The 26805-nt window shown below is 40.8% G+C and overlaps 1 protein-coding gene across 1 annotated transcript in view; it reads left to right on the forward strand.

Annotated features, from left to right (window-relative positions):
• LOC116740611 (S-adenosyl-L-methionine-dependent tRNA 4-demethylwyosine synthase TYW1-like) overlaps positions 1–26805 on the forward strand; it is a 156938-nt gene that overhangs the window by 33804 nt on the left and 96329 nt on the right. The window contains 6 exon segments of the mRNA XM_032606367.1: positions 5041–5158; positions 9632–9685; positions 22740–22802; positions 22805–22856; positions 24355–24456; positions 25123–25130. Coding sequence (XP_032462258.1) covers positions 5041–5158; positions 9632–9685; positions 22740–22802; positions 22805–22856; positions 24355–24456; positions 25123–25130 — 397 coding nt within the window.

Here is a 26805-nt window from a genome sequence, read left to right on the forward strand (position 1 = left end):
CTGTAAAAGTTTGGAATACTTTGCGGGTCCATTTTTTTCCTTTGCTTTTTCCTCTTATGTCCATTAGAGGGCACTGGAGAAAAAGCACTAAGGAAAAATTTGGATGTCCATGTAAATTATTTTTTGAAGTGAAATGATTTTGGACTTTATGAACTTTAAGCAGCTGGCTTATGATATTTCAGGTTTCTCATAGAAATCACTCATAAAATCATCAGATCTAGGGGAAATATATATATATATTTCCAACTTCAATGCAGCATGAAAATAACCGCCCCGTTTCTTGCTTTTCATTATTTTTAGGTTACAGCAGGGTTTCCAGATGTGTCCTGTGTGTTCATTTGATATTGGAGACAGTATACTAAAATTCAGTGATGGATGTTATTACTGCTTGGCTCTTCTTTTTTGTGTCTCCGGGGAGCATTTTCTTTGGGGTCCATCCACGCAGATTCCTGAGCTGCTTTCTGCCTGTTCATCATTCTACATCACATTAATTGCCTTAGTTGTTACTGCAGAGGAAGCTGTACGCTCCATTACCTAAAAGCATCAGCTGTAGAGTTGGGCCAGAGCACTCCTACTGTAAGACCTCTTTTGAATCATATTCACTAACTTTCATGTGTCACAGTATCTCAGCTTGTGTGTCTGGGCAAGTTATTTCACTCTGTGTGTTAGAGTGGGAGACGATAACAATAACTGCTTTATAAAGTTGTTTTGAAGATGCAATAAGTTAATCCATCTAAAGCCTTTATTTTATTGCCTGCCACATAGTATATCCTTGATAACTAATAAACGATTATTGTCTAAGGAGATATCTTCAAATGGGATACGTTTGGTCTGACTAGAACACCACCATGGTTTCTACCCACCTCCCTCTGCAGCAAGGCAGTAATTCTAGGGCCAAAGAGAATTTGAAGGGTGGGGGTGAGAACTGAGAACAAGAGAGCTAGAGTTTGAAACATTGCACATGCCATGTGCCGAGGGGATGGGGTGTTAGGGGAATATGGCAAGGTTGGGGAACTCTCTAAGCAGTTTGGTATGTTAAGAGTGGAGTGCGGTGGGGATGTGTGGAGAGGTGAAATAGAGTAGGAAGGCAGGGGCAGGATCCTGGAGGCCTTTTCCTCCTCTGTCAGGAGAGTGTGAGCTTTGTCCTAAAGGCAGTGGGAAGCAATGTGAATTGATTGAATAGGATGAGTGGGCTGGAGGTGTGGGGAGAGAGAGCTCCAGGGTAGGTTCAGACGATTAGGAGCAATCAAGTACCCTAGATAATCTCATTCAGTCCTCACAAAGACCCTGGTATTGTACTGTCACCTCCACTTTATCATTTTACAGGGCAGGACACAAGCTTAGAGAAGCAAAGCAATTTGTCCAGAGTCGGATGGGGTGGGACCAAGCCCAGGCTCCATCTCTTTGTCTCCCTCCCCTTTGCTGCCTCCTCAGAAGGGAAGCTGAGGAGTTTGGTTAGAGAACAAGGAGTCAGGAAGAGCCTGCCAAGGCTTAGGTTGTTTATTTTCTGTTTCTCTCGTGTTGTGCTTCTAAATGTAAAGCAGATTGCTACTTGTTTTCTTCCTGCAGTAAATAAATGTTGCTAAAATACTCCCCACAGCATGTTCTGGTTAAGCAGACGAACAGTGGCATCAGTATCATTAGTTTTGGAAATGAAGGCGGATGCTTGGTAATTACTCACCAGAGAAGCATTTCAGTCTACAAAAGGAGCTCAGTGTGTCCAGTTCTGATTATAAGGCTGCATAGTACTGCAGTGTAACAACGTGGAGCTGGTTCTCCTTTCATAATTATTTTTAAGGCTTTAAGTGTTGAATTCACCCTCAAATGTAAGGTGACGTCTCTTCAACCCCAAGGTTGGCACTTAACCAACTAGGTGGAAGTTTTACCTTAAAGTCTTTAACAAATCCCCTTTTGTCTTGTTTTTATCCTAGGCAATATTGGGGTGGTACTGTGGTTTCTGGGATGAAGGTGTGAAAATGAATTAGGTAATATTGTATAATACCTTTTTCTTTCAAGAGAATTGGTACCACTTTTTGGCTCCCATTACTACAGCAGATTCATATATTTCCGTCTATTTATAAAGAACTTTTCACTTATTTATAGTCATTTTCCTAAGTGCCTAGGAAGTGAGCTTATAATCAGTTTTCTGTTCTGTGTATCAGAAAATAGCAGCTTGGAGAGGGCATGCATTTTCTTTCAAGACAAATGTGATGGGTTTGGGAGTTGGGGAGGGGTGGAAGGTTGGAGACAGGGCTATTGCAGTTGTCCCTTAGGTGAAACCAAGGCTGGGGGCAAAAGCAGTGGCATTGTGGTTGGAGAGAACCCATACGTTGAGAATTAAAAGTTTAGAACTTGGTCACGCGTTGCCCAATGGGTGTGCAGGAGAGGAAGGAATCCAGATTGACCAGTTCTGGGATCTTCATTTATTTCTGCTTAGACTATGTAACGGCTATAAAAAAATAAATAAAAATATACGGGTCCTATGTCAGTTGTTATGTTGTTATATTCTGGGCAGACGGGAAAATGTCTGCAGATAGGAGATTAGAATTAGAATTTGAATGGGGCTTTGCACTTCCTTGGAGAGTGCTGTGAACCATTGTATTTTCTTTTCAGAAATGGAGTTACTGCTGCATATGCAAGACAGGACTAAACTGTCATAGAGGGAAAGGATGATAAGATTTTGCCCTGAATACCGAAGACCTTTAATCATAGCCGCTGCTCTCTTTCCATGTGAATTACGTGTCCAGATGATTGAATCTGGAGTAGCTGCACTCACATTTTATAATAGATAATTTCTCTAGTGTTGGGACATCAACAGTGTTCCATGGCCATTCTTTTTTTTTTTAAATAAATTTATTTATTTATTTTTGGCTGTGTTGGGTCTTTGTTGTGGTGCGTGGGCTTCTCATTGCGGTATGCGGGCCTCTCACTGTTGTGGCCTCTCCCGTTGCGGAGCGCAGGCTCAGCGGCCATGGCTCACGGGCCCAGCCGCTCCGTGGCATGTGGGATCTTCCTGGACCGGGGCACGAACCCTTGTCCCCTGTATCGGCAGGCGGACTCTCAACCACTGCGCCACCAGGGAAGCCCTTGAGGGCAGATATTGCCACCTGCTATCAATTCTTGCATGAATAGTAGGGAATTACAGTAACTTGCTTCGGAATTACTTCAGAGACATTTAAATGCTCTCAAGGTCAAGGTTAGTTCACTTTGCTCCACCACAAGACTTCCTTGGAACTCAAGCTCACATCTTTGCTTTTAGGTCTGAAATAGACTTAAAAAAAAAAAAAAAAAGAACAAGCCATAGGATTCTTTTTTTTCTTTCTTTCTTTTTAAAAAATATTTATTTCTTTATTTGGTTGCACTGGGTCTTAGCTGCGGCAGGCGGGCTCCTTAGTTGCAGCATGCGGACTCTTAGTTGCGGCATGCATGTGGGATATAGTTCCCTGACCAGGGATTGAGCCCAGTTCCCCTGCATTGGGAGCATGGAGTCTTATCCACTGTGCCACCAGGGAAGTCCCTGGTGGGACAGCAAATCCCTTTTCACCTCCTGCCCAGGTTCAAACATGGATCATCCTCCTTTTTCTGTGTTAGTTTGACACAGACTCGAGACATTATGTCATCTGTGAGGTGTTGTCACTTTTAGGTAGAAAGGGCGTTGTTTTGAGTCTGCTCATTGATTCACTGGGGTCTAGACACTGAAAATGGACAGGCACTGAGGGTAGTTTAGGGCTCGGTGGTAGGGCTCCTGCTCAGGTGACTTATTTTGGTTCTGCAGCTCTTAGTAAGATCTGATGAATGTCTCCTCTGAAGTGTAACACAGACTTTGTGGGTTGTCTCAAAATGATTAATTAGCCCTTTAACCGTCTTCCAAAAAGGTATTGAGATAACTTTAATATATATATATACATGTAATGAGATTTAAAAAGAGAGGAAGAAATCAATGTAAACGGTGAATGGGGGTCATCTTGTAATATGACGTCACCGACAGAATATAAGACAAGGATGATGCAAGGCCTGATACAGTGATCAGAGTTGTGCTGTGAATTTTCTAGTGGCCAAAGTCAAAAGGAAACACAGTTTTTTTATTTTTTTTTTTTTAAATATTTTTATTTATTTATTTATGGCTGTGTTGGGTCTTCGTTTCTGTGCGAGGGCTCTCTCCAGTCGCGGCAAGCGGGGGCCACTCCTCATCGCGGTGTGCGGGCCTCTCACTGTCGCGGCCTCCCTTGCTGCGGAGCACAGGCTCCAGACGCGCAGGCTCAGCAATTGTGGCTCACAGGTCCAGCCGCTCCGCGGCATGCGGGATCCTCCCAGACCAGGGCTCGAACCCGTGTCCCCTGCATCGGCAGGCAGACTCCCAACCACTGCGCCACCAGGGAAGCCCCGGAAACACAGTTTTATATTATCCTTCAGATTTATTTCTATCGCTGAAGACAAATTTTCACCATGGGATCTTCTGTAAGAAGCCTTTGGGGCTGCAGGTGGAGGTGGTGGAGTGACTTGGGTTCTGAGCAGGTGGCTGGGCAGCTCAGAGCAATTTTTTGACTTGTTTTTGGGGTTTGCAGATGTTATAACCAGCACTACTATAATTTAGTGAAGTCCTATTATGTATCAGGCATTGTGCCAGGTAATTTTGTTTCATTTAATCTTCAGCACAGTTCTGCTCCATAGATATTTCTTTTCTCTCTTTTCAGGTGAGGAAATTGAAATTTAGAGAAATAACTTGCTGAAATTGGGCAGCTATCTGTGCTCAGATTGTGAAAACTATTTGACATCTAGATAAGTGGATTATTGATTTATGTTTTGTGGATGTATGTGTTTGAATATGTAGTTACTTTTTTTGGGGAAAAGAAAAAAGCCCCTGGTGTGTCTTTAGCTCAGTGTGTGACTGGAAATGTGATCACTTGGAAGAGAACAGGTTTATGGGCTGTGTGGTTCGTGATGAACCCTTTTATCCATGCTACGTGTGTATGATTGTCGTGCTGTTATTTCCCTTGCCCATTACCAATTCTGGGTTTCATTCTTTTCATTTTAATACAGAGAGAAAAGGAGCGGCAGGAAGGGGAAACTAGTTTGATCAGGAGCACAGTGAAGAGTGAAGCCGGTGAAAGAAGAGCTATGATAACTCCTGCTCTCCGAGAAGCCCTTACTAAACAAGGTGAAAGTCCTCAAGAACTGTTATAATTCTACACTCTTAAGCATTCTAAAAGAGGAAATATAAAATAGGGATTGCCAGGAGGAACAAAGATAAGGAAGTCCCGCTATAGTTGGCTCAGCTGCTGTGTGGTCGTGGCAGGTGTAGCTGTTTAAGGAGTCACGGTCTTGTTTCTGTGGATCACTTGTGTGTTGGCTGCCTGGACCAGCAAGGGTTCTTCTTCGCTTGGTTTATTGGGATGGTACTTTACCATCATTGAGGCTCAGGTATGCAGATGGAAGGTGCAGTCACTGGCTTCTTTACACGTCACTGTTTATTAAGGGGAAATTATTAAACCTCATATGATATTAGGCTGGGTTAATGAGAAGTGTTTTATGTAGAAGTATATCTGGATTTCTGTGGTCCTACCTTATGAAGAAGGCTGCGATTGAATGAACGAATGATATTGGTTTCCTGTAGAAGAAAGAGTAATAAACTGGGGGTGAGTAGACTGACTTCCTTCCCTCCCTCCCTCTTTCTATAATTATTGAGATCCTTTTATGTGACAGTTCCAGCAATGCAGAGGAACTTAAGATACTTGACATATCTCCTTCAAGGAGCTCTCAACTTATTAGAGGAGACAGACAAAAATATACAGATTTTTTTACATAGAAATATATATGCCTTTTTTTTTTTTTTTTTTTTTTGCGGTACACGGACCTCTCACCATTGTGGCCTCTCCCGTTGCGGAGCACAGGCTCCGGACGCGCAGGCTCAGTGGCCATGGCTCACGGGCCCAGCCACTCCGCGGCATGTGGGATCTTCCCGGACCGGGGCACGAACCCGTGTCCCCTGCATCGGCAGGAGGACCCTCAACCACTGCGCCACCAGGGAAGCCCTATATGCCTTTTCATTCGAGTAGAATAAAATGATTTTTTTTTTATGTCAAATCATATTTAATACTTCTGATTACTGTTCAGTTTGTCAGTATTGATGCAAAATTAACTCTCATTCATATAGGAATAAAGTGATTTTTATAATAGGTTTAAATCTGTCATCTTGCTGTTTGTTTTCTACTTGTCTCATGTGTTCTTTGATTTCCTTTCTCTTGTTTTACTGCCTTCTTTTATATTGTTTTTTAAATAATATGATTCTGTTTTACATCCTTTGTTAGCTTATTAGCTATAGCACTGTTTTGTTCCTTAGTGGTTGCTTGAGGTTTTATACTGTACTGTATCACGGTATATCATCACGTGGTGTTATACCACTTCATGTAAAGTGGAAGAACCTTCAGTACTTCTGTTTTTGCCCTCCTCAACCTCTATGCCATTGTTTTCATACATTTTACTTCTACACATGTTTTAAGCCCTGTACTGCATTGCTGTTCTTTTGGTTTAAACAGTTATCTATTACAGATTTAAATAATTAGGAAAAAATTTTATATATTGACTCATGTAGTTACTACTTTTGGTACTTATCATTCCTCTGTGTAAATCCGTGCTGTCTGATGGCCTTTTCCTTCTGCCTGAAGGACTCCTTTTTGCATTTCTTGTAGTGTGGCTTTGTTGGTGATGAATTTTTTCAGCTTTTGTATATCTGAAAAAGGCTTTCTTTTGCCTTCATTTTTGAAGGACTTTTTTTGTTATTTAATTTTATTTTATTTTTGAAGGATGAAGGATATTTTTTGATGTGTCTAGAATTGGTAGTTTTTTTCTTTTTTGCACTTTAAGGGTGTTATTCCACTGTCTGCTGGATCATGGTGCTTCTCATGAGGGCTCTGCAGTCATCTTTTGTTCGTTCCTTTCAAATGTAATGTTTTTTACCCCCTGATTTTCTTCTGACAACTGATTTTGAATGATTTTAATTATAATATGTCTCAGTGTAGTTTTCTTCCTGCTTCTTGGGATTTGTTGAGCTTCTTGGTTCTGTGGATGTATAGTTTTAATCAAATTTGGACAAATTTTGGACATTATTTCTTCAAATATTTTTCTGCCACCCCCTCTCTTTCTTCTTTTTGGGGACTCCAATTACATGTATAATAGGCCACTTGAATTTGACCCATAGCTCTCAGATGTGCTTTTCATATTTTAAAATTATTTTTTCTGTCCTGCTTTACCTGACTGGATAATTTCTATTGCTGTCTTCAAGTTTAACTCAGTAATCTTTTCGTCTCTAAGTTGAATCTTCTAGTAATTCTATCCAGCGTATTTTTCCAGCTTAGATGTAGCTTTCATCTCTAGAAGTTCAGTTTAGGTCTTTTTCTATCTTCCATGTCTCTACTTAACTTTCAGAGCTTATGGAATACAATTATAACTTTTAATGTCCTTATCTGCCAACATCTGTGTCATTTCTGGGTCAGTTTTGGCTGCTGGATTATCCTCTCCATTATTGATCATGTTTTCCTATCTTTTTTGCATGCTTGCTAGTCTTTGATTGGATGCCAGCTCTAATTTTATGTTTTTGGGTCCTGGATATTTTTGAATTCCTATAAACATTCTTGAGCTTTGTTCTGGGATGAAGATAAATTACTTGGAAACAGCTTGAGCCTTTTCATCTTGCTTTTATGATTTGTTGGGTGAGACCAGAGCTGGCTCACTATACAGCTAATTTTTTCCCCCACCATTGAGGCAAAACACTTCTGTGTACTCTGCCCAGTGCCTTGGAATCTTGAGGTTTTCTGTCTGACTGGTAGGAACAGGCACAGTTCCCAGCTGGCTGTGAGTACCAGGCATGCCTTTAATCTTTTCAGATGGTTCTTTCCCATTATTGGGTAGTTTTTCTCTCACGTATGCACTAAGCAGTACTCAAGCAAGTACTTACAGGAATCCTCCACAGACCCTTGAGTTCAATCTCTGTGTAGCTTTTGTCTCTCCAGTACTCAGTCTTGCAAACTTTAGCCACAGGGGCTCCCCCCTCTACTTCCGTGTCCTCAGCTTGGGGAGAATACTGAGCTCTGCTTGTGTCGTCTCTCCCTGCTGCACAGCCTGGCAACTTTCAAGGCAGTAAGCTTGGGTAATGGTAGGGCTCAGCCTTGTTTGTTTCCCATCTCTCTTGGATCATCTTCCTTTGTTGCCTGATGTTTTGTATTCTGAAAACTGTGGTTTCATGTATTTTGTCCAGCTTTTGGTATTTCAGGTGGGAGAGTAAATCCTCTGTTACTCCGTCTTGGTTACAGGCAGAATCCTGTACTGCAATGTTAGTAACTGCATTGTGTGTATTGTGGTCAGCTACAGGGCTCTCCATCCTATACTGTGCAGTCTTTTCATACCTACCTAAATGCAGAATTTTGTAGAATCCTATGTATCTTGGGAGAGAAAGATATAAAGAACTATAATACAGTGTGATTTCTATGATAGTGGTATGAGCAACATATAATGTAGGAGTCCAAAAGAACTAGAATTTTCTCTGGGGATCTTTTAAATGCTTATTCTGTATCTGAGATTAGCTGATCAGTTGGACTCGGTTCTATCTTCAAGTAGATAAGCAGTGCTTTATTTATATGTGAGATGTTTACATAAATGTGGAAGAGGATAGAAGACAAAGCCCTGTAATGTTGCCACTAGAGACTTGTAATCCAAATTGACTTTGTTCCATTAATCATCACCCTATGAATATGGATGTTTAACCAGCCACTGATCCACTTATGCCATCATCCAGACTGTATTTCTCCATTTACCTCGTTTATCTGCAAGTCAAGAGTCTTTTTGTGCAAGAGACTCGTGATAATTGCGGCTATTACTTGAAGCCTCATGAGAAACTTTATTAAATGTTTTCTGAAATCAGAATTTTCTACTTGTTTGCTCTACTAGTTTGTTAAAATAAGGAAATGTGATTGCTTTGGCGTGGCTTTTCCATGCTTTTCGTGTCTTACGTGGGTCAAAATATTTAAATAGGTTGTGGAGCGGTGCTGAGAATTTATGTCAGGTTCCTAGAATTTGATTTTTCCCACTTTTGGGGGCAATATTTATTTTAATCTCCTGTTGCCCATCTGATTCTTTATTTATTTTTGAAGATTATTGATGACAGTTCCCCAGTCGTTCATTGTACTGAAATATACTGTTAGTTGTTTTTGCTGTATGGTCCAGTGCATGGTTCATTTTCATAAGTGTTTCTTGGGTCTTTGAAAAACATGTGCATCCTGTAGTTGTTGAGTGCAGTGCTCTCTATGTCCTTGATTGAGTTTACTGTGTTGCTTCAGATCTTAGAGCTCTAATGAGTTTTAATCTATGAGATCTGTTATATACTGAGAGATCTTAAAATATCTCCCTGTGATTTTGGATTAGCTTATTGTTTCTTTATGTATTTTGAGTCTGTGTTATTAGATGCATACATGTTTTAAATTGTATTATCATCCTGGTGAATTAAACCTTAGTGGCATTGGATTGTTGTCTATCATTATTTAAACAAAGAAAAATGACTTTGCTACAGTTTTATAATCACTTTTTGATATGAGGTTTTGAATCAGTTCAACTTTGTGTTCCCTGTTTTTTCATTCAGGTTATCAGTTGATTGGGAGCCACTCTGGGGTGAAGCTTTGCAGGTGGACAAAGGTATTTGTTTTTATTCAAATATTATTTCTGTGTTATGCAACTTTTATATGGCTACTATATGCAACAAATTTTACCATTTTAAAGGTATAATTTACATTTAATAAAATGTAATGATTTTGAATGAATTAGTTAAGAGTTTAGCTTTTTTTTTTAACCTTTTGGTCACGACGCATGGCATGTGGGATCTTAGTTCCCCGACCAGGGATCAAACCCGTGGCCCTTGCATTGGAAGCGTGGAGTCTTAACCACTGGACTGCCAGGGAAGTCCAAGTTCAGCATATTTTGATGGATGTAAAAACCCTTATCCACCACCTGAATTAAGCTATAGACTACTTTCCTCACGGCGATAAATTCACTTATGCCCATTTCTGGTCAATACCCCCTCCTCCACAGCCAGGCAACAGTTGTTCTCGTTGCTATCACTGTAGTTTAGTTTTGCCTGTTGTAGAATTTCACATGAATAGGACCATATAATGTGTAGCTTTTTGCAAGTCGCTTCTTAAAGTCAACATAAGGTTTCAGAGATTTATCCACATGTAATGTGTATCAGTAGTTCATTCCTTTTTATTGGTGAGTACTATTCAGTAGTATGGGCATACCACAGTTTTCAGTCTGTTGATAGCTATTTGAGTTGTTCTCAGTTTTTGGCTATTATGAATAAAACGGCTATGAATGTGTTTGTACAGAGGTTTTTTTGGTGAACATATGTTTCGATTTCATTTGGGTACATACCTAGGAGTGGAATTGTTAAGTCGTAGGGCAGGTATATATTTAACTTTATAAGAAACTCCCCGTCTGTGTTCAGTGTGGTTGTACTATTTTATACTTGCATCAGCAATTTATGAAAGTTGCTCCATATTCTCATCATCATGTGGGATTACACATCTTTTTCCTGATGAGTGTGAAGTGGTACCATTTTGGTTTTAATTTACATTTTGCTGATGACTATCGATGATGAGGAGCACCTTTTCATGTGCATATTGGCCTTTCATAGTTGTGAAGTGTCTGTTCAGATATTTTACCCAAGTTGAGTTGTCTGACTTTGTATTATTGACTTGTAGGAGTTCTCTATATATTGTGGATATGAGTGTTTTGCCTGATGTTCAGTATGATTATTTTCTCCTAGTCTGTGGCTTCCTTTTTCATTTTCCTAGTGGTATCTTTTTTTTTTTTTTAAATTAGTTTTATTTATTTTTGGCTGTGTTGGGTCTTCGTTTCTGTGTGAGGGCTTTCTCTAGTTGTGGCAAGCGGGGGCCGCTCTTCATCGCGGTGCGCAGGCCTCTCACTATTGTGGCCTCTCTTGTTGCGGAGCACAGGCTCCAGACGCGCAGGCTCAGTAGTTGTGGCTCACGGGCCTAGTTGCTCCGCGGCATGTGGGATCCTCCCAGACCAGGGCTCGAACCCGTGTCCCCTGCATTAGCAGGCAGATTCTCAACCACTGCACCACCAGGGAAGCCCCCCTAGTGGTATCTTTTAATTTTTTTTTTAAATTAATTAACTAACTCATTTATTTTTGGCTGTGTTGGGTCTTCATTGCTGCGTGCGGGCTTTCTCTAGTGGCAGCAAGCAGGGGCTACTCTTCATTGCGGTGCACAGGCTTCTCATTGCGGTGGTCTCTCTTGTTGCGGAGCATGGGCTCTAGGCACGTGGGCTTTAGTAGTTGTGGCACGTGGGCTCATTAGTTGTGGCTCATAGGCTCTGGAGTGCAGGCTCAGTAGTTGTGGCACATGGGCTTAGTTGCTCCGCGGCATGTGGGATCTTCCTGGACCAGGGCTTAAACCCATGTCCCCTGCATTGGCAGGTGGATTCTTAACCACTGTGCCACTAGGGAAGTCCCTCTTTTGAAGTTTTTAATTTGAATAAAGTCCAATTTATCATTTTTTTGTATGGTTAATATTTTTTGTATTTTAAGAAATCTTTGTCAGCTTTAAGGTCACAAGGATAGTCTGTGTTTTCTTTTGGAAGCTTCATATATAGTTTTAACTTTTATGTTTGGGTCTGTGAATTAATTTTTATGAATGATATAAGGTAAAGGTCAAGATTGTTCCTTCCTACCACCAGCCCCCTATATGGATATTCGGGTGTTTTAGTATCATTTGTTGCAAAAGATTTTCCTTCCACCATTGAATTACTTTTAGGGCTTTGTAGAAAATTCAGTCAACTATATGGGTAGGCCTGTGTCTGGACTGCTCTTATGCTGTTGCATTGATGTGTTTGTCTATCCTGAAGCCGGTACCACATTGTGTTGATTACTCTGGCTTTGTAATAAGTCTGAAATCATGCAGTATAAGTTCTCTGTATTGTTTTTTAATTTTCAAGATTGTTTCCCCTCTTCTGGGCCTTTTGCATTTCCATATACATTTTAGGATCAGCCTGTGAATTTCTGTTGTTTGTATTTGTTCTGTTTTCTTAGATTCTATATTTGTCTGTTTGTCATCTCTTCACCACAGGGTCAATTACATGAACTGTAATTTCTTATTTTCTGCATTCTTGATGCTCTGCAGTTGTATAGAGACTGCCCCTCCCCGGGGCCAATTCCTAAAGATTAACAGCAGCTTGCCTCGAGCATGCCTTTCATATGTAATTCTGAATCTGTAGCTTTCACCTACTTCCTTATCTAACTCTCTCACATACCAAGCCAGTATTTTCCCTGTCCTAAATCATCCCAGGCCCAGCTACCAGAAAACTGGAGATAGCCTTGTAGCTCAAAGCCCACTGGAATAATTCATACTAGCCAGTCCTGCACTGTTTACTTTGCTCTGCCTTTCCTTTCCTGAGGAAACTCCAGTAAAAGCTCTGGCCCAGGCTTCCCCCTCGCTCCTCTGTCTCCTGAACAAACCCTGTGTGGTGTGGTGTGCACCCTTCTCTTGGGATATGTAAGTAATATATTCCTTCAATAGCATTGGCCTATGTTGGCACTCAGTCACCTCCATAAATTAAAATCCTATGGGCACAAATAAGATAGCATTAAAAATTATTTTATTTTTAAATGAAAATACAGTGACAGTATTGTTAGTTTCAGATATATGACATAAGTTGATATTTGCATACGTTATGAAAGGATCACCACGATAAGTCTAGCAACCATCTGTCCCGCTACAAAGTTATTACAATATTGTTGACCATATTCCTTCTGTTGTATATTATATTCCTGTGATGTATTTATTATGTAGCTGGCGGTTTGAACTTCTTAATTCCCTTCACCTGGTTTGTCCATCCTCTCTCCTCTCCCTTCTGGCAATGACCCATTCTCTGTATGTGAGTCTGTTTTCATTTTGTTTTGTTGTTTGTTTGTTTTATAGATTCCACATATGAGTGAGATCATGTGGTATTTGTCTTTCTCTCTCTGACTTATTTTACTTACCATAGTACCCTCAAGGTCCATCCATGTTGTTGCAAATGTCAAGATTTCATTCTTTTTTATGATTGAGTAATATCCCATTGTGTGCGCACGCGCGCGCACACACACACACACACACACACACACACACCCCACAGTTTCTTTATCCATTCCTCTATCAATGGTCACTAAGGTTGCTTCCATATCTTGGCTTTGTAAGTAATGCTCCATTGAACATCGGAGTGCATATATCTTTTCCAACTACTGTTTTTGTTTTCTTTGGGTAAATATCCAGCAGTGAAATTCCTGTATCATATAGCAGTTCTATTTTTATTTTTTTGAGGAACTTCCATACTGTTCTCCATAGTGGCTGCACCAGTTTACAGTCACACCAGCAGTGCATGAGGGTTCCTTTTTCTCTGCATCCTCTCCATCACTTATTATTTGTTGTCTTTTTGATGATTCTGAAAGATGTGAGGTGGTAGCTCATTGTGGTTTTGATTTGCATGTCCCTGATGATTAGTGCTGTTAATCATTTCATGTGTCTGTTGGCCATCTGCACTTCCTCTTTGGAAAAATATCTACTCAGGTCCCCTGCCCATACTTTATTTTAAAGTTTTATTATTTTTTTGGCTTGGTTGGGTCTTTGTTGCTGCTTGCGGGCTTTCTCTAGATGTGGCAGGCGGGGGCTACTCTCCATTGTGGTGCACAGGCTTCTCCTTGCGGTGGCTTCTCTTGTCGCAGAGCACAGGTTCTAGGCACAAAGGCTTCAGTAGTTGTGGTTTGCGGGCTCTAGGGGTGCAGGCTCAGTAGTTGTGGTGCACGGGCTCAGTTGCTCCGCGGCATGTGGGATCTTCCCAATCCAGGGATCAAAACCCATGTCCCCTGCATTGGCAGGCAGACTCTTAACCACTGTGCCACCAGGGAAGCCCCCCCCCCCGCCCATTCTTTAATCAGGTTGGTTGGTTGGTTGTTGTTATTAAGTTGTATGTGTTTTTATGTATTTTGGATATTAACCCCTTATTGGATATATTGTTTGCAAATATCTTCTCCCATTTAGTAGGCTGCTTTTTTTTGTTGTTGATAGCTTCCTTCACTGTGCAAAAGAGTTTTAGTTTGATATAGTCCCATTTGTTTATTTTTGCTTTTGTTTCCCTTGCCTTAGGAGACAGATCTAAAAAATATTGCTAAGATTGATGTTAAAGAGCGTGCCACCTATGTTTTCTTCTAGGAGTTTTATGGTTTCAGACCTTACATTTAAGTCTTTGATCCATTTTGAGTTTATTTTTGTATATGGTGAGAGAAAATAGTTCATTTTGATTCTTTTGCATGTAGCTGTCCAGTAATCCCAACATCATTTACTGAAGAGGCCGTCTTTTTCCCATTGTGTATTCTTGCCTCCTTCGTAGATTAGTTGACCGTGTAAGTGTAGGTTTATTTCTGGGTTCTCTATTCTGTTCCTTTGATCTATGTGGGTAGATTGGAAACAGAACTGGTAGTAAGAGTGGTTGAGGGAAGTGAGGTGGACCTCTGGTGACACTTTCAGAGTAAGATTTAAAGATGACAGGCAACCCCAAAATAAACAAGTTCAATTTCAAATAATTATTGCAAGATAGACTTCTCATCATTGTGCTATAAAAATTAATACATAAAATGACCACACTAACTTTATAAACAACTTTGATTAGTGAGAATCCTGCATTTCATATGTCTGTTAACTTAATATTTGGTTCCAAGTCTACCAAAGGCATCTCAAATCTCTTCTGTAATGTATTTATAGGTGACGCCTACGAATATAACATGGGATACAGGTATTGTGTTGGTGACTTAAATACTAGAAACAGCATTGTTCTCTGTGACATGGTTTTTCAAAATGCTGAAATTTCTTATAAAAGCTTTGCATCAAAGAATGTGTTTTCTTTCCTCATTTTACATAATAGCTTCATTCCTGGAAAATTCAGTGTATGGTAAAATGTGCAAAAAATACTTCATTGGTAAAATGAAGTTGGAATCTAAGCTTGGATGATTATAATAGGTTTTTCACAAGTATGGAGGTCTGGTGAGTCATTTGAAAGGAAGTGGATTAAAGGACACTTTTTGTGTGTGTGTTTGTGTGTGTGTGTGACTATCTTAAGCATTGCAGGAGATGTGAAACACTTGACCCCTCCCTTACTTTTTGCTAGTAGGGCCTCCCAATCATTTTGATAACAAAAGTATTTCCACAAATTTCCAAAATACCCCCCGGGGTAGTGTTGGCCCCATTGAGAACCTCTGCCCCAATCCATTTTCATTGCCACCCTCGAAGTTCAGGTTGTCCTCTTGAACGTTGCAACTAGCTTTTTTCCCTCTACTTCTGGCTTCCAGCAAATGCGCTCCCCCCCCTCAATTTACCTGACGTTAACCAGGTTAATCTCAAGTTCAGTTCTCATTTAGCCATTCCGTTTCAGAGCCTATGGTGGCTCTTCGTTACTTCTTACTCAGTATATCAATTTGGATGTGTAATAGGCATCTTGACTTAATGTGTCAGAAACGGAATTCCTGATTCCTCTCCTAAATCTGTTCCCCTCAGTCTTCACTCCAGCAGTTTATGGCAATGCTATCCTTTCAGTTGCTCAGGCCAAAAACCTGGGAGTCATTTATACTCTTCTGTTGTTTTTTTGTTTGTTTGTTTTTTTACCCTCCCACATCTATTCTGTGAGCAAATCTTTCAAAATATATCCAGAATGCAACTACTTACTTTTCACCTCTTGTACTCTTATACCTTGGTCCAAGTCACTGTCATGTATCCCTTTTATTATTTAAGTCATCCCTGCCTGCTTTTCCTGGTTCCATTCTTGTCATCTCCACTGTCTGTTCCCTATACAGCAGCCAGATGTCTCACTCTTTCACTCAGAACCTCCAGGGGTTCCCATCTCACTCAGTCTGGTCTGCCATGCTCTGGTCCAGCCTTACTAGCCTTCGTGCTGTTTCCTGAATACACTGAACTCAGATTCCTCTCTGGCTTTCTGGTCTCTGTCTGCTCACTTAGATCTCTGCTCAGTGAGCCTCTATCAGAGAGGCTCTCCCTTGACCGCCTGATATAAAATAACAACCTTCCCTCCTATCCCCTTACACTGCTTGGAATTTCTCCATAGCAATTATTACCACTTAATAGATTATATCTTGTTTATTGTCTGTCTCCTCCCTTCCCTTTTCAGGTCCTCCCCAACCTAAGAGTCTTTGTTTTTCTTTCCAATACCAAAAACAGAGCCTGGCATGTAGTAAACATTTGTCAGATGAATTATATAAAGCCCTGAACCCGAGGAAGACCCTACTTAGTGTAGTTTCTGATCTACTTGTTCAGTTTTATTTTCTGTTTAACCTCCATACATCATGTGCTGCTTCTCTTCCCCTCTCTGATCTCACCTGACTGAATCCTACCCATGTGTACCAGTCAGGAAAACAGAAACCATCCTGGGTACTTTAGCAAGAACAGATTTAATAAAGTAAATTAACTGACTGCTTACAAAGCCACTGAAAGGCCTGGGGTAGTGAAGGTCAGAGAGAACTGCTTGCTTTGAGAAAGTCGAAAAGTGCTGGACTCACAGGACACTGCTGAAAGTGACCTGAGATGCTGGCAACATTAAAGCAAATGTTTCCCAGGAGCTTGCTTGGAAGCTGCTGCAGACTCAGTGTTTGTTGTATGCCCTTGTGTCTGCCAGCTGCTGCCGGGGAGGAATAATGGTTTCTCCTTTCTTGCCATCTAAATCTTGCATAAATGCCTCTTCTTGGTGGAGTCTAAATCAGAACTCCTTGGGCAAGGGAATCTGAGAAATACGGTGTTAGGGCTCCTTACCCCCTGCTTAGAAGCGCAGGCACAGGACTCAGTATTAACAGCATGGTCTACCTCTTTGGATACTCAGCATCTGTACACACCCTTCTACCTGTATTTATGTTTTCAATCCATAATATAAATAAAACATTTGCTTGTGCCTAACCTGTTGCAACTGTTATTCATGCAAGGAAGGATGTACTCACCCTCTCCTTTCACTCTCTTTTGAGATCCTCTAACCTAAGGATGACATTATAAGGTTAACCGCCACTGACCCATCTTATATAAACAGTTGGAGGGAGGAGAAAACAATTATATGTATCCAAACAAGGAAGATAATGTGTATATTTATAACTCTGCTCATATTCACACTTGGTCTTCTGGTCATGGTTGGTATTTATACCTTCCTTCTTCCACGGGGCAGGCCATGTTCCCTCTCCCACTCAGAGTTACTGGGGCTGCCCAGGACCATTGGCCAGAGGGACTCTGCCACATGAGCAGCCTGCTCTGGGAAGCCTGCTGGCCTGAGACTTGCCTCCTCCATTGAGAGACCTCTAGTGGGTCACCCTGGAGAAACCTCTTTCACCCACTCTGATGCTACCAGCGGAGATCAATGGGAGCCCAAGCAAAATTTCAATGCAAAGCCTCTGAAAATTAAACTGCCGTTGGAGCCACAGCATACAAAAATAGTCCAGGACCTGCAGGCTCAACCTAAACAAAGTGCCTGCTGCTAAAATGAAAGAATGAAATAGGATCTAGAGCCTCCTAACATAGTAGACAAAATGTCTAGGATGCAGTAAAAAAAAAATCGCCTGTCATTCCAAGAACCGTGAAAATCACAACTTGAGCAAAAAAAGATAATGAACTGAAACCAACACCAGATGAATCAGATGGTGGAATCATCTGACAAGGATTTTAAAGCAGCTGTCATAAAAATGCTTCAGCAATCAGTTACAAAGTCTCTTGAAACAAATGAAAGAATAAAAAATCTCAGCAAAGAAATGGAAGTTATAAAAGGAACCAAGAAGGAATTATAAAATTGAAAAAATACAATAACAGAAATAAAAACTCACTGAATGGGCACAGTAATAGAGTGGAGATGACAGAGGATAGAGTCAGGGACCTTACCAAATAACAGAATGATCTGTGACCAGGACAAGTCAATAGAATTTACCCAATCTGAACAGCAGAGAGAGCAAACTCCAAACAGGATAGAACCAAGGACATCCACATGGAGATACCCTAAAATTAATGATTTGAAAACTAAAGAAGAAAAATGTCTTGAAAGATGCTAGAGATAAACAATGAACTAACATCAATTTGATGTCAGATTTCTCATCTGAAATCATGGAGGCCAGAGGGAAGCAGCACATGGTTTTCAAGTGTTGAAAGGAAATAACTGTCAATCATGATTTCTGTGACTGGCAAAACTATCCTTCAAGAATGAAGATTAAATAAAGACATTATCAGGTGAAAGAAAACTGAAAGAATCTGTTTCTAGCAAATCTTCTCTTAAAGACCAGCTAAAGGAAGCTCTTCAACCTAATGAAGTGATAAAAGATTCTTAGAGCACCAGAAAGGAAGGCAGAATGATGGAAAGAGCAGAAATATGGGTACAAACAGTAAATGATCATTTTCCTTATAACTTTTATAAATCATATTTGATGATTGAAACAAAAATTATAACACCATGTGATACTCAAGACAATAATATTTAATTTAAAAGAGAGAAAATTAAAGAGATCTGAATGGAAGGGATGTTTCCACACTTCACTTGAAGGTGGTAAAATGTTTTTACTGGTAGACTGTCATAGGTCTACTAGTATGTATATTTTTATACCCAGAACAACCACTACAAAAACTATACAAAGAGATACACTCAAAAACAAAAAAAAATTAAGATGGAATCCTAAAAATGTTAAGTAACCTGTAGGAAATCAAGAAAAGACTAATAGGAATGAGAATCAGAGGGAACAGGAAACAATAAAATAGTAGACTATTTTAGGGCTAATTCATAAATAATTACTTCAGATGTAAATATTCTACATATATCCATCAAATGATAGAGGTTGGAAGAGTGGATTTTAAAATGACCCAAATATAAGATGTTTACAAGAAACTCACTTCAAATTCAGTGACACAGGTAGGTTGAGTAAAATGATAGAAAAATATATACCATGCCAACAGTAATCCAAAAAGCAGGATTGCCTGTATTAATACCAGATTAAGTAGACTTTGGAGCAAAGAAAATTACTAGAGACAGAGAGTGACATTTTGTAATGATAAGAGGATCAATCTACATTATATGAATATGTACCAAACATCAGAGGCTCAAAATAAATCAAGCAAAAGCTGACATAGTTGAATGGAGAAATTAGAAAAAAAACAAAAGAAACCAAACCCACAGTTATAGTTCGTCACTTTGAAATTGCCTCTTAGCAACTGCTAGAAGTACTAGACTGAAAATCACAAGGCTCTAGAAAATCTCAACAGTAGAGTTAATCAGTAGGATCTAGTTGACATATAGAGAACATACCACCCAGCAACAGGAGGATATGCTTTTCTTCCAAGTGCCGATGGAACATTCACCACGATAGACCATGTCTTAGGCCATAGAACAAACCTCAGCAGATTTATAAGTATTAAAATCATACAGAGTGCATTCTCTGACCATAATGGAATCAAACTAGAAATCAGTAATAGAAACAAAAGGAAAATCTCTAAATTTGTGGAAATTAAACACACATTTCTGAATAAGCCTTGGGTCAAAGAGGAAGTCTCAAGGAAATGAAAAATACATAGAACTGAATGAATGATAGTAAAAAAAAAAATTATATCGATGTATAGGATGCAGCTCAAGCAGTGCTCAGAGAGAAATTTCCAGCAATGCATACTTATATTAGAAATGAGGAAAGGTCTCAAATCAGAAACCAATGAAAATCTAAGTAAATGTAAATAAAAATCTAAACGTAAATCGAAATAAATGTTCATGGATTGAAAGACTCAATATTGTAAAACATCAATTTTGCCCAAATTGATCTGTGGGTTTAATGCAATTCCTATTAAAATCCCAGGAAGGTTTTTGTAGAAATAGACAACTTATAAAATTTAAAAGGAAAGGCACAGGAATGTAAAATAGCTTAAACAATATTGAGGAAGAATAAAAGGGGAGGAACTATATATCCAGATATTACAGCTTACTATATTGCTACAGTAATCAAGATGGTATGGTGTTGGTGGAGGGACAGACACATAAATCAGTGGGACAGAATGGAGATCTCAGAAACAAACCCACAAATACGCTTAATTGATTTTTTACAAAGGTTCAAAAGCAATTCCTTGGAGGAAGGATAACCTTTCCAACTAATGGTGCTGGGGAAATTAGACATCCATAGGCAAAACACCAAAAAACCCCACTACCACCAAACCACATACACCAAAAGTACACACACTGACACATACACACACACAAACATACATAAAATACATACATAAAAATTAACTCAAAATGGATCAGGACCTTAAATCTAAAGTGTAAAACTTACAGAAAACAGGTTTTGTTTGTTTGTTTGTTTGTTTGTTTGTTTTTTGCGATACGTGGGGCTCTCACCGTTGTGGCCTCTCCTGTTGCGGAGCACAGGCTCCGGACGCGCAGGCTCAGTGACCATGGCTCATGGACCCAGCCGCTCCGCGGCATGTGGGATCCTCCCAGACCGGGGCACGAACCCATGTCCCCTGCATCGGCAGGCGGGCTCTCAACCACTGCGCCACCAGGGAAGCCCAGAAAAGTTTTTAAAAGAAAAACATGCCATGCTTCTCACATGTGTCTGTCCCTTTATCCTTTTAGCCTTTCAGTATTCAGTTTGGGCATCTCACCTCTGAGGAGTTCTCACTGGTCCTGGAAGGCCGAGCCTGGTTGGTCATCTGTCCCATGGGCTCCAGTAATACCATGCTGGACATTTGTTTTTTTCTGCTGCTTGCCCAGCATCTGAGTGTTTTCATGTTTGGGGAATTTCCCATTAAACGGGCTTTGTTTGATGTGAGGGCCCACTGCCTGCTGCAGAGCTAAGGAAGACAGATACTGTTTCCTGGTACCACGTTGTGGCAACTTGGGTATAAAAGCGTCATCTAGGATAGTCATTCTTTTCAGCCGGAGACTTTGAGTGTGGAGTGAGTGATGGAAAGGGACTGGGACGTGGAGAACTCATTCTTGTGCTGGGGGCAGCAGCATCTGCCAGGCGTGGTGCTGGTGATGGTATCCAGAGAGGGGCGGTGTCTGTAGTGTACGGCTTCTGGGGGATTGAGTGGTGCTCCTGCTGCCAGCCTTCCTTCGTGCTTGCCTTTATAATGGGTCTATGAGCTGTGAAATCCTTTCAATAATTCTTTTTCTCTTTAGCCAGACTCCGTTTCTGTTGCTTGCAAAAGAATCGTAATTGATTCAATCAGACTATCATAATAGTATTGCACATTTTTCTTGCTTACTTGCCATTTCCTCCAAACAGATCATGGGTAGGGCTCTGTTTATTAGTCATTGTACATTCAGTACACAGCATGCTTGAAGTACATTAACTAATTGCTAAATAATGAGTGAACATGCAAGTCTTCAACTTGGTTTCTCCATTGGCGTGATATTGATATTTAGTGGTAGTTACTCTGTGACTTTTGCATGTGGCGGACTTTGTAGTTTTCAGTGTTACTTGCAAGATATAAATATTTTGTTTGCCTTCTTGAATATTTTATTGGGAACTTGGAAGAGAGTTTGTAGAAACAGTTATCCTGAACAATATTTTTCCTTCACTCTATTTTCTTAGTGTAAGTACTAAGTGAGATGGACAGGGAACCCCTTTTATCAGGACCAAAAAATAAGACTTTGTGATCAACTGACATAGTAGCAAAGCTGGTAGATTTTATGTGGACAGCATTGTAATATCAGTACACTGATGTATATTATACACTGATATATATGTGTAAAGGCTCTCCAACTATGTCTCCTCGTTTGTTGTTCCATTGTTAGTTCCATGGTATGTCAGTCACTTAGGCTCAAAGCCTCGGTTATCTTGGATGACTTCCTCTGTTTTGCCCCTGTAATTGGGAATGGCACTGATTGTACCTCTTAGTACCCTTCCTGTTTCCTCCACTAATGTTTTGAGGACAAGTCACCACGACCTTTTCTTGCATAACCTCCTCACAGGTTTCACTTTTACTGAATCAAGCCCACCTTGCACAGAGCTCCTAGATGGATCTTTCTGATGATACCTCAGGAAGCTGATAGTATCTTGTGATTCCAACCCTGAGTGATCTGCAGTGTTTCTTCAAATTACCTTTCTTACTGCACTTCCTGTGTTTTACCAGTCACATATTAAATAGTGTTCTTTTCTGGAATAATCTGTTTCTTGTGTACATGCTGTTTGCCCCCTCAACAGTCTCAGTATATTCAAATTCTACCACTCGGTGACATAGAATATGCTCCAGGTTGCATTCCCTAACCGACCCTTCCTTTGTTAAATGCAGAGATACTCTTTCAGATGAGTGCTACACCACCCTCCCTATTCTGGGAGCCTGTCTTATCTCTCCTTTGGCATTATATATTATTGTACTAATATTTGAGGCAGTTGGGTGGATTTGAAAATGAAAGCATCCATGGTCCTCCCTATAGAACTTTCAGAGTTAATGAATCATAGATTTAATCTCATTAGGTTGTAGAAACCAGAGCAGTATCAAAACCCCAAACACCATCAAAACACTATAAGGCTTAATGTTAATTTTCTGCCTCATGCAGCTACCAGTAGGGGTACTTATGCTTACGAAACGCATGGTTTCTTCTTTAAAATGATGCCTTCGTGTTTTGTTTCCTTGCTGTGAGGACTTTATTCAAATTATCGTTTGTTTTGTACTTTCACAGTCCATGCCTCCGAGGGAGAGGAGGTTGCTATAAACATACGTTCTATGGCATTGAAAGCCACCGTTGCATGAAACTACCCCGAGCTTGGCGTGTGCAAATAAATGTGTCTTCTGTTGGCGGTAAGTAAAATGAATGGCCATGGTGACCAAATATGTAATGATCTGTAATAATCAGTTTCTGCCCAACACTGTACTCAGATTTACCTAAAGCTCTGTTGTTTCTGTAATTAATCCCCTTTTTCATTCCTAATATTATATTTATGCATTTGTTGTTTTTTTTCTTGATCAGTTTTATCAGGGGCTTGCCAATTTTTTTTTTTTTTTAAAGATGCTGCATTGGGTGTTCGTTGCTGCATGCGGGCTTTCTCTAGCTGCAGTGAGTTGGGGCTACTCTTTGTTGCGGTGTGTGGGCTTCTCATTGTGGTGGCTTCTCTTGTTGTGGAGCATGGACTCTAGGTGTGTGGGCTTCAATAGTGTGGCACGCGGGCTCAGTAGTTGTGGCTTGCAGGCTCTAGAGCGCTGGTTCAGTAGTTGTGGCACATGGGTTCTAGAGCGCAGGCTCAGTAGTTGTGGTACATGGGCTTAGTTGCTCCACGGCATGTGGGATCTTCCCGGACCAGGGCTTGACCTGTGTCCCCTGCATTGGCAGGCGGCTTCTAACAACTGAGCCACGAGGGAAGTCCAGGGAAGTCCTGCAAAAGTCTTTATTACTCCGTTTTTGAAAGATATTTGCACTGGTATAGAATTCTGAGTTGACAAGTTTGTTTCCTTTATGCATTCTTCAGGTGTCATTATAGTTTCATCTGGCTTATTTTCTGATGAGTTGTCAGAAATAATTTTTAACCTTTGTTCTTAAGTAGTGTGTCCTTTTCTCTAAGTTGAAGGTTTTCTTATTTTCTTTTGTTTTCATTAGTTTAGATACCGTATTTTTAGGCTGTTTTTTTTTTTTGCGGTACGTGGGCCTCTCACTGCTGTGGCCTCTCCCGTTGCAGAGCACAGGCTCCGGACGCGCAGGCTCAGCGGCATGGCTTACGGGCCCAGCCGCTACGCGGCATGTGGGATCTTCCTGGACCTGGGCACGAACCCGTGTCCCCTGCATCGGCAGACGGACTCTCAACCACTGTGCCACCAGGGAAGCCCTAGGCTGTTTTTAAAATACACTGGTTGTTGTTTTGCGAGTTCCTTCGATCTGTGGTTATTCGTTTTCTCATTAACTTTGGAAAATTGTTGGCCATAATTTTTCTACATTTTTTTCTGCTTTGTTCCTTTCTGGGATTTCAATTAGGTCTTCCCATTGCACTGCGTCTCAGAGAGGGTCTTGCAACAATATTCTACTGGTGGTCGTTACTGGATGCTTGTTGGCTGGTGTTGTATGGCTGCGAGAGGGTGCACGTTTTATATTGTCCTGAGTAAGTCTCAGTCTTGGCCAGGCACTTGCCATCTACCCCTCTCTGCTAGGTGTCATGACTCAAATAAGTTGTAAACTACAGCTATAAATAGCTGAGCTTTTTGTAGGAAACCAACCCTGATTTTATAATTATATGGATTCCTTCATAGGAGGTAACTAGCAGAGATTTAATGCAGGGAGTCCTTTAGAACTTCTGCCTCTTTTTTCTAGGCACCACACCAATCCAGTGGGTACTGAATGGCGGTGGAAGATGGACCAGGCTGAAATGATCTTAAAGGAAGCCATTGAAAACCATCAGAACGTGATGAAGCAGTTAGAGGTATTTATTGTCCCTCTACAAAGGGATGCTAATAGCCTGAATTAAATTGGCAGAGGAATTGCCTCCTTGGCAGGAGTTTGTCCTTGCTGGCAGTTCTCATATGGAAAGTGAAAACTTTGTAGAAATATTATATATGTCTTGGCCTTTTTAGTTTTTACTAATAACTTTATATCTTGTATGATGGGAGAATTAAAAAACTTAATTCAAAGCTTAGCTATTTATAATGTGGTACACTCAGCCTGTAAGTTTTGCCTGGGAGTATATCCTCATTCTTCCTAAAAACTTTTGCTCTTGTTCTGTCTTGTTGGGTACAAAGCAGCCTTGTGGATGGACTGAAAATTTTAGAGCACTGGAAAATTCTTAAGTAATATCAGTTGGTATTGGGAAAGCATTTTTGAATAAACGCCTTACAAAAAGGAGGTTAATATTAATCAGATTTCCTCCACATGATCCACAGTGATGTGTAGAATTTCTGCCACTCAGTTTCTAGAATTTCCTGATCCAGTTGTGTCTCATAGTTCAAAGTATTTGACTCTACTGGAGATGGCTGGTTCTCAAGCTTTAGGTGCAGCAGACTCGTGCATTAGAGATTCCTGGTCTCCTTCCCCAGAGAATGATTCAGGAAGTCTGAGGTAGCAACCGAGAATGTGCATTTTGAGATTTCCTGGTGGTATCGATGTTACTGAACTGGGGACCATACTCTGAGACCCACTACCGTAGATGGATGTGGAGGACTTGTAAAGTGATATAACGACAGCTGCAGATGGTCAACTGAAATAAGTCTGTTAGGTTCCCTGTTAAATGTGCACACCTCTGTCTCCACCTGCCACTTGTTAGTCGTCTCCTCTTTATCCTTTCGTTTCATATACAACAACAAAAAAGATGAATTTCCAACCATGGTTGTTTTGACGTAGGCCCTCTTGTGGTGCTAGCATCATCAGTGGGAGTCTTTATAAACCCCAGGAATTAGCATTTTGAAGATCAGGTGATTCTTTTTTTTTTTTTTTTTTTTTTTTTTGCGGTACGCGGGGCTTCTCACTGCTGTGGCCTCTCCCGTTGCAGAGCACAGGCTCGGGACGCGCAGGCTTCAGCGGCCATGGCTCACGGGCCCAGCCGCTCCGCGGCATGTGGGATCCTCCCGGACCAGGGCACGAACCCGCGTCCCTGCATCGGCAGGCGGACTCCCAACCACTGCGCCACCAGGGAAGCCCCAGGTGATTCTTGGATGCGAAGAAATTCGTTCGGTCAGGTCACTGCTTCTGAGGTCTCAGTGCTCCTGATGTTGTTTTCCTAACATCATCCAGCAGTTCTCCAGGTCTCCGCAGACACTGCCTGGTGTCCGACAAATTTACTTCAATCCTGACACTGTCTGGAGGTAGCATCAGGCCCCGCAGGTTAAGGATTCAGTCCTGTAAGCCTGCCCCCCACTTAAGCTGCCAGTCACAAGTCTGGGATGTTACCTGTGCTTCTGACCAACTGGCGATAAATTGGAAGTTCCCACACCCTCCTCCTTGGATTCCTGGTTTGTTAGAGTGGCTCACAGAACAGAGAAACATTTACTTATTTTTACCATTATTATTATAAAGGATATATAGAGGTCACAGAAGAACAGCCAGGTGGAGAAGTACATCTGGAAGTGTCCCGAGTCCAGGAGCTTCTGTCCCCATGGAGTTGGCCACCCTCCTGGCATGTTCACTAACCCAGAAGCTCATCAGATCTTGTTCAAGAGACTATAGAGCTTAATTTGTAGCCCCCTCTTCCCTTTCTCACAGGTCTGTGTGGTTGAAAGTTCCAGTCCCTTAAACACTGGGTCTTTCTGGTGACCAGCCCCAGCCTGAGGCTATTTAGGGATCCTGCCCTATGTCACCCTATTTGCATAAATTTAGGTTTGCTCAAAGGGGGCTCCTTATGAAGGACAAAAGACACTCCTACCACTCAGGAAATCCCAGGGGTTCTAGGAGCTTTGTGTGGGGAACCAGGAACAAAGACCAAATCTATTTGTTATTTTTTACCGTGGTACTTCTTATTACTCTTCTGACTTTCCTAGGAGAAGTTGGGAAAGCAATGCAAATAATGATTCAAGATCAATAATAATTTATAAAGGATAGTCAGTTATACCTTTATTTTATCCTTTATGAATTTTCTAGGGAAAGTTGCCCTGTACATATTCGTGTGTGTCTGTGTATGTGCTAACCTATTGTACATCTTCAGAGATGCTAATAAATATTTTAATATTTCATCTTGGCTTTTAGTCTCAAGCATTTTTTTTTTTTTGAACAAGTCATTTTCTCTTATTTGGATAAAGCAGTGTCTCTTACCAGTCTTTTGGAAAATTAAATGAA

Source organism: Phocoena sinus, chromosome 15 (assembly GCF_008692025.1).
Source record: "Phocoena sinus isolate mPhoSin1 chromosome 15, mPhoSin1.pri, whole genome shotgun sequence".
Taxonomy (NCBI): Eukaryota; Metazoa; Chordata; class Mammalia; order Artiodactyla; family Phocoenidae; genus Phocoena; species Phocoena sinus.